At 63.3% G+C, this 10,862-nt stretch overlaps 2 protein-coding genes across 3 annotated transcripts; one reads left to right on the forward strand and one right to left on the reverse strand.

Moving 5' to 3' along the window:
- Positions 1-224: 224 nt before the first annotated feature.
- LOC102448630 (uncharacterized) lies at positions 225-4,495 on the forward strand. Of its 2 annotated transcripts, none has more exons than XM_075915749.1 (4): positions 225-352; positions 1,698-1,799; positions 2,289-2,397; positions 3,178-4,495. In XM_075915749.1, exons 3-4 carry the CDS (start codon positions 2,322-2,324, stop codon positions 4,047-4,049), a joined length of 948 nt encoding a protein of 315 aa, XP_075771864.1. In that variant the 5' UTR covers positions 225-352; positions 1,698-1,799; positions 2,289-2,321; the 3' UTR covers positions 4,050-4,495. The 2 variants fall into 2 exon arrangements, with proteins under 2 accessions (XP_075771864.1, XP_075771865.1); XM_075915750.1 differs by having other exon boundaries at positions 2,292-2,397.
- A 1,989-nt stretch (positions 4,496-6,484) lies between these two features.
- Positions 6,485-10,518, reverse strand: PFDN5 (prefoldin subunit 5). The gene is made up of 6 exons (XM_075915751.1): positions 10,361-10,518; positions 9,646-9,748; positions 9,013-9,044; positions 7,982-8,056; positions 6,930-7,035; positions 6,485-6,823 (listed from the first exon to the last, which is right to left on the reverse strand). The coding sequence occupies exons 1-6, from the start codon at positions 10,430-10,432 to the stop codon at positions 6,744-6,746; spliced, it is 468 nt and encodes a 155-aa protein (XP_075771866.1). The 5' UTR covers positions 10,433-10,518; the 3' UTR covers positions 6,485-6,743.
- Between the last annotated feature and the right edge of the window lie 344 nt (positions 10,519-10,862).

Consider the following 10,862-nt stretch of genomic DNA (forward strand, 5'->3'; position numbering starts at 1 on the left):
GGGGGGGTCGCTGGGGGCGGGGGATCGGGGGGTTGCGGGGGGGGTCGCTGGGGCGGGGGCGGGATCGGGGGGGTCGCTGGGGGCGGGGGCTGGGGGGGGATCGGGGGGGGTCGCTGGGGCGGGGGGGTCGCGGCCCCTTAATCCGCCTTGGTGCCTCGGACAAAGCCCCGCTACAGAGCCGGGCCGCGGGGCCTCCCCCCCCCCCCCCCGCGGGGCCCCGCCCCCGACCATAGAGCTTGGCCCCGCCCGTCGCTAGCGCTGCCCAGGAAGGGGGGGGCTGCGGGTGGCCGCGGGGACCTTCCTGTTCCCAGCAGCCCCCGCGCCTGGTGCGCTGGAGACCCCGGGCCGCGCGGTGAGCGGGGGGGCTGGGCAGGGGGGGCCGCGGGGGGGCCCGAGGCTCCTGTCGGCGGGGCGGGGGCTCCGGGCTCCTCCCCCCGCGGCTGGCCCGGCCCGAGGGGCTCGCTCGGTGCCCCCCCCCGAGTGCGGCGGGACGGGGGGGTCGCGGGGGGCGCTGGGAAGTGGCGCCGCTGCCGGCATTGGCGGGGGGGGGCCCGGGGGGGCGAACGCCTCGCGATCGACGGGTGGGTGAGCGGGGCCAGTAAACCGGCCTGGGTCTCCAGAACCTGGGTTCTGTTCCTTGCTCTGCCACAGGCTTCCTGTCTGACCGTGGGCCAGTTACTCCGCCACTGTGCCTCAGTTTTCCATCTGCAAAATGGGGCTAAGGACTGTGCTCATTAAGGTCTATAAGAGCTAAGCCTGTGTCTACACTGCAAGCTTTTTGCGCAAAAACGGCCGTTCTTGCGCAAAAACTTACGGAGCGTCTACATTGCACATGCGTTCTTGTGCAAGTTAATTTATAGTAAAGCATCACAACAGAGGACTTCTTGTGCAAGAGTTATTCCTCTCCCCACGAGGAATAAGCCCTCTTGCACAAGAGCTCTCGTGCAAGAAGGCAGTGTGGACGGGCAACAGGGTTTTTTAGTGCAAGAAACCCCTATGGCTAAAATGGCCATCAGAGCTTTCTTGCACAAAAGAGTGTCCACACTGCCATGGCCTCTTTTGCTCAAAAGCACATGGCAGTGAGGACACACTCTTGCACAAGAACTTTTGTGCAAGAACTCCTGCGCAAAACAGTTCTTGCACAGCCTAAGGCTACATCTACATTGGCATGATCTTGTGCAAGAACTGTTTTGTGGAAGAGTTCTTGTGCAAAAACTCTTCCAGAAGAGAGCATCTACACTGGCATGTGCTTTTGCACAAGAGCTTCCTTGCCAGTGTAGATGCTCTCTTGCGCAAGAAAGCTCCGATGGCCATTTTAAGCACCGGGCTTTCTCGCACAAGAAATACATGTTGCCTGTCTACACTGGCCTCTTGCGCAAGAACAGTTGCGCAAAAGTGCTTCTTCGTGAGTGGGAGCTTCATAGTTCTTGCACAAGAAGCCCTGATTTCATACATTAGAATGTCAGTTTACTTGTGCAAGACCTCGTGGCCAGTGTAGACAGGCAGCAAGTTTTTGCGCAAAAGCGGTTGCGCAAGAGCATGCCGATGTAGGCACAGCCTCAGTGTTGTGTATCGCTGGCCCCAGTTGCAAGAAGACAAAAGCTTCCCACTCCCAGAGGAGTGTGATGAGGAGATGAGGGGCTGGGTTGCTAATGACCAGGTAATGGAGTGCTTGTCTGCTTTGCTTTCTCCATCAGGCCTTCAGGTGTGTCCAGCCACAGCAAGAGAGAGAAGGGGCTGCAGGAGCAAGCTGGGAAAGCAGCCTCTGGAAACCCCGACCCGCGCATCTCAGAGTGGAGGTGAGGATGCAGAGATGTCCCCAAGTGCCCTGTACTGCACGTGCCTGCCTGGCCAGGCCCAATGGGACTGGGCGAGTGCGCGTGGCCTTGGCATGATTGCTCTATGCTGTGGCCAGCAATGCCCGGTGCTTAGAACAGGGCTGGTGCAGCACTGGGACCCAGCCACACCCCGCCACTCTGCCTCTGCGCTGCAGGCTCCTGAGATCTCGGGACAGGCTCCGGGAAGAGCTAGACTCGTCCGGAGGAGCGACTGTAGCATGTCTGAGGCCGGAAGCCCAGGAACGCCCCCGCAGGCCATTGGGCTGGGGGCGGGATTTGCTAGTTTCTTTGGCTTGTGCTATGCAGGACCCCTCCTGGCTTTACCGCCGAGCTCCATCTGTCAGATTCCTGCTTTGGTGGCCGCCCGCCTGGGGAACGGGGCCTGTGAGCCGCGTGATGCTGCGCGGGGCGGAGAGTTACTGGGCCACGTTCTCTTCCCTCTCCCGCCAGCAGGATTCCTGACTCCTCGCCGCTCCCCCTCCGATGGAGCAAGACGAGCCGTGTGTGGTGGAGCTCCATGACTCTGATGACCCCGATATCGTTAGACGAGTCTACATAGGTGAGGCCGGACACGAGGCCAGCCCTGGAGCCGCCGATCAGTGAAGTGTGGGCAGAGGGAGCTCTGGGCCGGGTCCCTCCATGCAGCGAGTGGCTCTAATCCCTCTGTTCTACCCCAAACGCCGTCCTGGGTGGCAAGTGGCAAAGCCTGGCTCTGCTTTGTGCCAACCCCCCTCTGCCACATGCCCTGTGCCACCTGCTAAGGGGTGAGGGTCCTGCTGTGGGGGATGTCTTCTCCAGCTGGTCTGGGTTTGCCGGGGGGTTGTTTGCAGGCAGCAGGACTTCTACTCTCCTGCTGCTGGGCAGTCTCTCCAGCCTCCTAGTGTTGGGGGGCTCAGTTCTGCTGCTCCTTAGCCTGGCTCAAGGGGCAGCACCTGGTACTGGCGGGTGGCCAGGGAGAGCTTGGGTGACCCCTAGAGGTCTGTGCTCCCTGAGGGGTGTGTGTGTGTGTGAGAGAGAGAGACACACACACACACACACACACGGGGAGGCTCTGGGCTGTAAATACACCTTCGTATCCGGTTCTCGTGCGTCCGTGGGTCCCTGCTGTCTCCCCAGCTTAGCGCCTGCTGGGGTGGGGCTGAGGGGAAGCTTGGGGCATCTGCCTGGAGCGCCCTGAGGACGGGGGGGGAGAGGAGACGTTGCTGGGGAGTCCAAGTACCCAGTTGCTGGAGTTTTAATGACAACAGGACCCCGGATCCCACGGGGTGCTCTGCAGTGCTCAGCCCTAGGCTGTGTCTGTGCCACTCCGAGCTGTGCCTGGCTCTCCTTTGCCTTCCAGCCGACGACGGCATTGTGAGCGACAGCGAGGGGGAGCTGCAGCACCAGATCATCCAGACCGTGGTCCCCCACAGTCCGCTGGCCAAGAAGCCCAAGAAGAAGGCTCCCCAGAGAGCGGATGGGAGCAGCCCCAGAGGCCGGGGGCCGGAGAGCCCGGCCGGGCCGCCCCCTGGCTATGGCGGGGAGCTGGTGGAGCTGGCTGATGGGCAGGAGGAAGAGGGGGGGATGGTGGTGCGGCACCGTGGTGCTGCCGGCCGGCAGCGGCCCTTCATCTGCAACGAGTGCGGCAAGAGCTTCAGCCACTGGTCCAAGCTGCTGCGGCACCAGCGGACTCACACCGGCGAGCGGCCCAGCACCTGCAGCGAGTGCGGCAAAAGCTTCAGCCAGAACTCGCACCTGGTGCAGCACCGGCGCACCCACACCGGCGAGAAGCCCTACCGCTGCAGTGACTGCGGCAAGAGCTTCAGCTGGAGCTCCAACCTCATCCAGCACCAGCGCATCCACACAGGCGAGAAGCCCTACCAGTGCGGGGAGTGCGGCAAGAGCTTCACCCAGAGCAAGAACCTCATCAAGCACCAGCGCACCCACTCAGGTGCCCGGCCCCACCGCTGCCCCGACTGCGGCCGTGGCTTCACCCAGAGCACTAACCTCCTCAAGCACCAGCGGCTGCACGCCGCCCGCCAGAGCCAGGCCTGCCCGAGTGCGGCCAGGCCTTCCGCGAGAGCACGGAGCTGGAGCGGCACCGGGCTGATGCCCACGGGCACGAGCCCTACATCTGCGTGGAGTGCGGGGAAAGCTTCGCCAGGAGTGCCACGCTCAACCGGCACAAGAGGGTCCACAAGCCCCTCTTCGTGCGCTGAGCGCAGGCACTGAGCCGGGCCAGCGGGGGTGGGGTTGAGCACGGTGATCAAGAAGCACTTAACGGGGGTTGGCATGTGGCTGGCTGCAGCGCCCGCTCCATGCCCATCATGGGACCATCTGCAGCATCACTGAACATGGCCACCCACGGTCATGTGACCTTCCACATTCTTGACAAGCACCCAGCGTACCATGCAGGTCACGTGGCTGTCTCGTGGCGCACGGCACAGGGCCATCCCTGGTATCACCGTTGTGGTCAAAGTCTTGGAGCGCAGACCTCAGAAAACTCCCGGGGGTCGGCGTGTGTAGCTGTACATACGGAGGGGAGGGACGGGGTGGGGGGAGATGTTTACGGTAGAAGCCATAATACTCCGCAAGGCACCACCCATCCGAGGCGAGGCCAGGGGCTGTCTGTTGTGGCTGAGGAGGTGCCTCCTGCATAGAATAAAGTTCTGCTGTTAGGGGTGTGGCTCCTGTGTGGCTGGGGCTTGGTGGGCAGGAAAAGGCGCCATGCGTCTGTTTGGGGTGTCCTGGCCTAAAAGCGCTCAAGGGGTGTTGGTCCCCTTAAAGAGCCTTGGAGCTGCTTGTTCCCCCCACCCGCCAGCTTTCTGCTTGGGGGTGCTGGCAGGGGAAAGGACTTGTGCTCCGGGGGTGGTGACAGACAGACAGACTGTGCTGTGTTCCCTCCCGCAGGGGAAAGGACTTGTGCTCCGGGGGTGGTGACAGACAGACAGACTGTGCTGTGTTCCCTCCCGCAGGGGAAAGGACTTGTGCTCCGGGGGTGGTGACAGAGACAGACTGTGCTGTGTTCCCTCCCGCAGGGGAAAGCCACTTGGTGACCCAGTGCAAGGCACCTGGCTGGGGAGGAGGAAGGTCGTGTTTGCTAAGGGAGCCACCTGGGCCTGCTCCAGGGCAGGTCCACCATGCCGAGTGGCTTAGCCCCTTGCAGGGGCTGCCCCAGTACATACATGTGATCGGACCGGTCTCCATTCCCGGGGGAGGCAGGGCTGGGGGCTGCCCCCTGCGAGGGGGCCTGAGGTTTCACAAGTGGCTAATGCCCAACACAAGCCCTGGCGCTCTGCACCTGGTAAAACTCAGGCCCTACACTGCAAATTGCCTCTGGCCGCTCAGGAAGTCCCAGGGCATGATGGGCAGAGGGGGCAAGTGGCTCTCCCCGCCTGCGCCGTGGCAGGAGCAACATCTTACTCAAACCCAGGGCTTGGCTTCCCGGAGGCCAGCAGCCCCGGGCATTTGAGCTGTGGGGGCCGAGGGGACTAGAACCCAGGTGCAGCTGCCAGAACGTAAATGCTGCAGCTCAGCCTGGTTGCCTGGGAAGGAAACTCGGCAAGAAGCCGCTGCTGGTGTGTCTCTGCTGTAGTCCAGCTGGACTTTCAGGGGCCAGCCCTTCAGTTGCCCTGCCCCCAGCAGCAGGTGGCTTTAAGCTAGAGCAGCATAGAATCCCAGAACTGGAAGGGACCTTGAGCAGCCACTGAGTCCAGTCCCTGCCCCCACGGCTGGACCAAGCACCAGAGACCATCCCTGGCAGGTCCATCCAAGCTGCTCTTAAATAGCCCCAGTGATGGAGATCCCACCACCTCCCTTGCTGCAGCTAAAGCCCATTGCTCTTGTCCTGGCCTCAGAGCCCAAGAACGACTCTCCCCCTTCTCCTTGATCCACCCTTTTAGATCCCTGAAAACCGCTGTCGTGGCCCCTCTGTCTTCTCCTTTCCAAACTAAACCAGCCCAATTCTTTCCGTCTTCCCTGCTAGCTCGTGCTCCAGCCCTTCTCCAATTGCTCCATCACTTTCCTGAAACGGACACAGCACCCCAGCTGAGGGCTGACCAGCGCTCTGGGCAGGGGCATTACCCGAGGTGCGAACGCAGCAAGGAAGAGTGGTGCCCAAATTACAGCAGTGCACCAAGGGAGACAATTGCACCTCCTGGGGGAAGCCAGGTGCCAGGCCACTCTGCCCATCCTAGCTGTATGAGCTGCATGCAGGGGCCCTAGCGCTGAACCCATCCTCAGCATGGGTGGCAATGCAGGACAGACTCCCCCTCCTCAGAACAGCTGGGTGTGGGGTGAGAACCAGCACTGAGCAGCTGGCCAGGGCTGCCTGCTTCCAGTAGGGCTTGAACCTGGCTGGCCACCCTCAGCCCAAGGCCTGCACACGAGGTGGGACACAGGTAGCTAGCAGAGCTTTGCCTCACCCACTGCCTTGGGGGATCCCCATGCAAGAAGGGTGCAGCCCGAATTTACCACCCGCCTGCTGCCTCCCTGTCCTGCCAGGGCCCAAGTTGTGCTGCGAAAGGGGCACAGAAGCCAGGGTAGAGACAGCAGCCCAGAGCCCCCCACCCCCATCAAGAGCCTCCCCTGGATTGGAAGGGGCTGCACCCCATGCTGGACAGCTCCTTTGCCCAGACCCTGCGTATTTCTCACCAGAGGTGGCCAAGCCCAGTCAGCAACTGTTTAATTTCTCTCCCAGGGAGATCACCTGCCGCATACACAAGGGGAAAGCCCCCCAGGCTGCGCATGTGTAACAGCCACCAGCACAGAGAGCAGATGCCTCCTGGCGGCTGGGGCCAGGCAGTTTCAGCTCCAGCTGCTTCCTCGGTGATTTTAAGACTCTGCTTGTAACAGAACAAAATGCCTCAGTCCAAGTGCAGCACCGCGGCGTGTAGGGCCCATGGGGCTGGGGACGGATGCCACAGGCTATGCCCTTGTTGCCACAGCCTGTGACGCCCCCGTGGCTGTTAGCTGCTGGATCTTCTGGCTCATCATTTCCATCACAGCTGCAAGGGAAAGAACACAGCCAGTGACAGCACATGGCTGAGGGCCTCTCGCAGCTAAGGACAGGTGGTGCCAGTGGTGGGCACCGCCCCAGAGAAAGGTCCCTACCTTGCTTCATGGTGTGTTTTTCCTGCAGCGCCGGCTGAATCTTCTCCATCTGTTTGGTCAGAAAATCAATCTTCCTCTTGAAGAAATCGCGGGCATTGTCTGCAGTCTGCAAGAGGGATGGGAGCATGACATGCCCACCCTCAGGACAGGCAGGCACCGTGGGAGGGGCTTTACCCCCTGCCTGAAGTGCAGGGACAAGGAAGTGACGCACAGGACAGAGTAAGCAAACTGCTCCAAGACTGGGCTGCTCAGGCAATAGCATGTTTGGCCTTTCGGCAGCACCTTCCATCAGAGAACTCAGAGCTCTATACTGGGGGTGGGGAACCATCCTTTAGTTGGGGGCCACCGACCCACAGAAAAATCCGGAACCACCCACAAGAGAAGCAAAAAAACCCCCAAATACCCCACATGAAGCAAAAACCTCACACAATTTGGGGCACTGGAGCTCCCCTTGCGCTCCAGCCCCATGAGGGATGCTGAGGCTCGGGACTTAGGTTGCCCTGCTACTGGGTGACTCATGTGCCAGCCCCGCAGAGGGGCGCCGAGGCTTGGAGACTTGCCACAAGGCTGGAGCGTGAGCACTGGCTTGCCCCGCTGCAGGGGAGGCCCCATGCCTCGCCACTGGCCGGATCAAGGTAAGCCAGGCCCACAGGTCCCCCACCCCTGCACTAACTAATGAAGCATCACAGCTGTCAGTGCATCCAGGTATCACCTGTTTCTGAAATGCAGCCACCTCTGGGGTGTAACATAAGAGCTGTTCAACAGCCCCTCAGCACCCCACAAGATAGAAATTGATGGCACTGTCTCAAAGGGGAAAGTGCTAAGGGAATGAACCCAAGCCCCGAGCAGGGAACTGCAGCGCACTAACCTCACCTGCTAGCAGTCACTCCTCTCTGTCCCAGGGCAGAATTGCACTCCAGCTGTGAGCATGATTTATGCAAAGAGGCTGGAGTGGGGAAGAGTCCAACCACTTTATAAGTAGGTAAAGCGCTTTCTGCCACTCCCTGTCTAATGCTGCTCATGGGTCAACCCACTATGAGAGCGCCTCCTACCTTTTCTACATAGTAGCCCGTCCCCACGTCCACCAGCACATGGCCAACATCAGAGAGCTTCCCGGGGACGTACATCTGCCAGGGAGGTCAAAGGAAAAGACAGGACCAGCAGGGGAACCGTAAGAGCAAGAAGGTTATGGGGATAGCAGCTTAGCCTCACACTACCCGCAAGAGGGCCAGATCCGGAACGGGTAGAAATCAACCGAGCTCCTTCAGCGCAGAGGACAGTTCGTCCAGGGCTTCCGCGTAAAGCACCGTTACACGAGGCTTCTGCAGCGGCAGGACTCCGTTGTACCAACATGCAGAGAGAGTCTCTGTCCTGGAGAGCGCTCAGTCTAACCAAAGGAGGCAGAGAAGGGGGGATGGGAAGTGACTCACCCGAGCTCACACAGCGGGGACTAGACAGTCACAGGCCTGTGCCCTACCCACTGGACCACGTTGCTAGTATGAACTGGGCAGGCCGCCTGGGGATGAGGGGAACCAATTTCAATAGGCATCCAAAGATCCGATCAGTCCCCAGACCCTTCGGTGCTGCTTGGCCCAAGGAGAAGCCCAACCCAGGGCCAGCAGGAAACGCCAAGAGCACTGGAAAACCCACTGGCCCAGCAAGGACTGAGTGGGGCACTAGCAGCTCCGTCCACTCCTAGAGCAGGCACAAGACCAGCAGCTGGACAAGTGCCCCAGTGCAGCCCCCCCGCAGAGTTAGAGGTGAGCTCCCCTCTACTGGCCTACTCCCCTCTGGCAACGAGCCAGCTGGGACGTGGGTGGCCGGCCGGCCATATGGAACAGCACAGACCAGTTTCACAGGAGCAGCTTCAGTCCAGCAGGGCTTAGATGAGTGACAAAGGAAAAGGGTCCCAGTGACTGTTCCCAGCCTCCTGCCCACTGACTGGAAACGTTCAACCCTAAGCTGCTGGCTGCACCCAAGGCAGAGCAGGCTGCGTCCTGGGGCACAAGGGTTCAGTGTCCCATTGGGGAGAGAATCACACTGGAGAGTCAGGAGCAGGAGCACAATGGTGAGGAAAGGATACAGAGCTGGTGAGTGGAACTAGCAGCTCTTTGCCTGGAGAGACAAAGAAATGCCTGTTATTACCCAAACCCTCCCTTGCCCCACAGCACGGGGCCCCCTCCCAACAGCAGCATGGAGGTGAGGTCCATAAAAGGCTATTAGCCAGGGGATAAAATGGTGTCCCTGGCCTCTGTGTGTCGGAGGTTGGAGAGGGATGGCAGGAGACAAATCGCTTGATCATTGTCTTCGGTCCACCCCTCTGGGACACCTGGTGCTGGCTACTGTCGGCAGAGGGGACCCTGGGGCAGCGGGGGGGGGGGGGGGAAGCCTAGGGCCAAGGGGGGGCTCCCCTGGGGAATGGGACAGACGGACCCTGGGGCAGCGGGGGGGGGGGGAGGCCTAGGGCCAAGGGGGCTCCCCTGGGGCATGGGACAGACGGACCCTGGGGCAGCGGGGGGGGGGGGGGGGGAAGCCTAGGGCCAAGGGGGCTCCCCTGGGGCATGGGACAGACGGACCCTAGGGCAGCGGGGGGGGGGAAGCCTAGGGCCAAGGGGGCTCCCCTGGGGCATGGGACAGACGGACCCTAGGGCAGCGGGGGGGGGGGAAGCCTAGGGCCAAGGGGGCTCCCCTGGGGAAGGGGGCGGCCGGCACCCACCTTCGTTGCTGCGGCGGAGCACGCTCAGACAGTCCTTGGCCTCCACATACTTGGTCTGCACCAGCTTGAGCTGGGCGAGGGAGGAGGAGAGAAACTCCACTTCCTGGGGGGACACGCGGCTCAGGGGGGCTCCTGGGGCGGCTCCCGAGGGGTCTCGCGGGGGGGCCTCCCGAAGGCCCCTGGGGGGTGGGGCCGGGGGGGGGGGGGTCTCGCGGGAGGGGGGCGCCTCGCGGGGGGGCGGTTCCCGGAGGCCCCTGGGGGGGCGGGGCCGGGGGGGTCTCGCGGGAGGGGGGCGCCTCGCGGGGGGCGGTTCCCGGAGGCCCCTGGGGGGGCGGGGCCGGGGGGGTCTCGCGGGAGGGGGGCGCCTCGCGGGGGGCGGTTCCTGGAGTCCCCGGGGGGCGGGGCCGGGGGGGTCTCGCGGGGGGGGGGACGCTCCCGGAGTCCCCGGGGGGCGGGGCCGGGGGTCTCGCGGGGGGGGGGGGGAGAGACGCTCCCGGAGTCCCCGGGGGGCGGGGCCGGGGGTCTCGCGGGGGGGAGGGGGGGACGCTCCCGGAGTCCCCGGGGGGCGGGGCCGGGGGTCTCGCGGGGGGGAGGGGCGGCTCCCGGAGTCCCCGGGGGAGGCGGGGCCGGGGGTCTCGCGGGGGGGAGGGGCGCTCCCGGAGTCCCCGGGGGAGGCGGGGCCGGGGGGGGGTCTCGCGGGGGGGCGGGGCCTGACCTGGTCCAGCTGGTTCTTCAGCAGCTCGAGCTGCGGCAGCGCCAGCTCCGTAATGTTCACCTGCTGCGCCATCTTGGGGAGCGCGGGCCGGGGAGACGCTCTGGGCCGGAAGCCGCCTGCGCGAGCCGGACTCTATGGTTCCTTCGGCCCGCCCATGCACTGTGGGGCTCCGCCTACTTCCGGCTGCCATTGTCGGGGGGGTAGTCTCCGCCTACTTCCGGCTGCCATTGCTCCGGGCGGGGCTAGGCTCCGCCTACTTCCGGCTGCCATGGCGGGGAGCTAGGCTCCGCCTACTTCCGGCTGCCATGGCGGGGCGGGGCCAGGCTCCCCGTGGGCAGCAGGTCTGCAGGGGAGTTGCTTGGCCCAGCAAGGCGGCCCCAGGGCTATGTCAGAACAGCAGCGCCTGCTGGTGCCAGTGGAGTCAGTCTGGTTTGCACAGGCCTTAGCCTGTCCAGGCTGGATAACCCCCCAGAAGGGGCAGCCTCTGCTCTTGGGGTCTGCA

This window comes from Pelodiscus sinensis, unplaced genomic scaffold (assembly GCF_049634645.1).
Source record: "Pelodiscus sinensis isolate JC-2024 unplaced genomic scaffold, ASM4963464v1 ctg164, whole genome shotgun sequence".
Lineage (NCBI taxonomy): Eukaryota > Metazoa > Chordata > Testudines > Trionychidae > Pelodiscus > Pelodiscus sinensis.

What these genes read in the sequence shown, in the direction of transcription:
- LOC102448630 (XM_075915749.1), top strand. Translation starts at nt 2,322, where the DNA reads ATGGAGCAAGACGAGCCGTGTGTGGTGGAGCTCCATGACTCTGATGAC. An exon ending in CGTTAGACGAGTCTACATAG is followed by an intron (nt 2,398 to 3,177) that starts GTGAGGCCGGAC and finishes TTTGCCTTCCAG; the next exon opens with CCGACGACGGCATTGTGAGC.
- PFDN5 (XM_075915751.1), bottom strand. Translation starts at nt 10,432, where the DNA reads ATGGCGCAGCAGGTGAACATTACGGAGCTGGCGCTGCCGCAGCTCGAG. An exon ending in TGAAGAACCAGCTGGACCAG is followed by an intron (nt 9,749 to 10,360) that starts GTCAGGCCCCGC and finishes GTGTCCCCCCAG; the next exon opens with GAAGTGGAGTTTCTCTCCTC. An exon ending in GCTCCGCCGCAGCAACGAAG is followed by an intron (nt 9,045 to 9,645) that starts GTGGGTGCCGGC and finishes TTGTCTCTCCAG; the next exon opens with GCAAAGAGCTGCTAGTTCCA.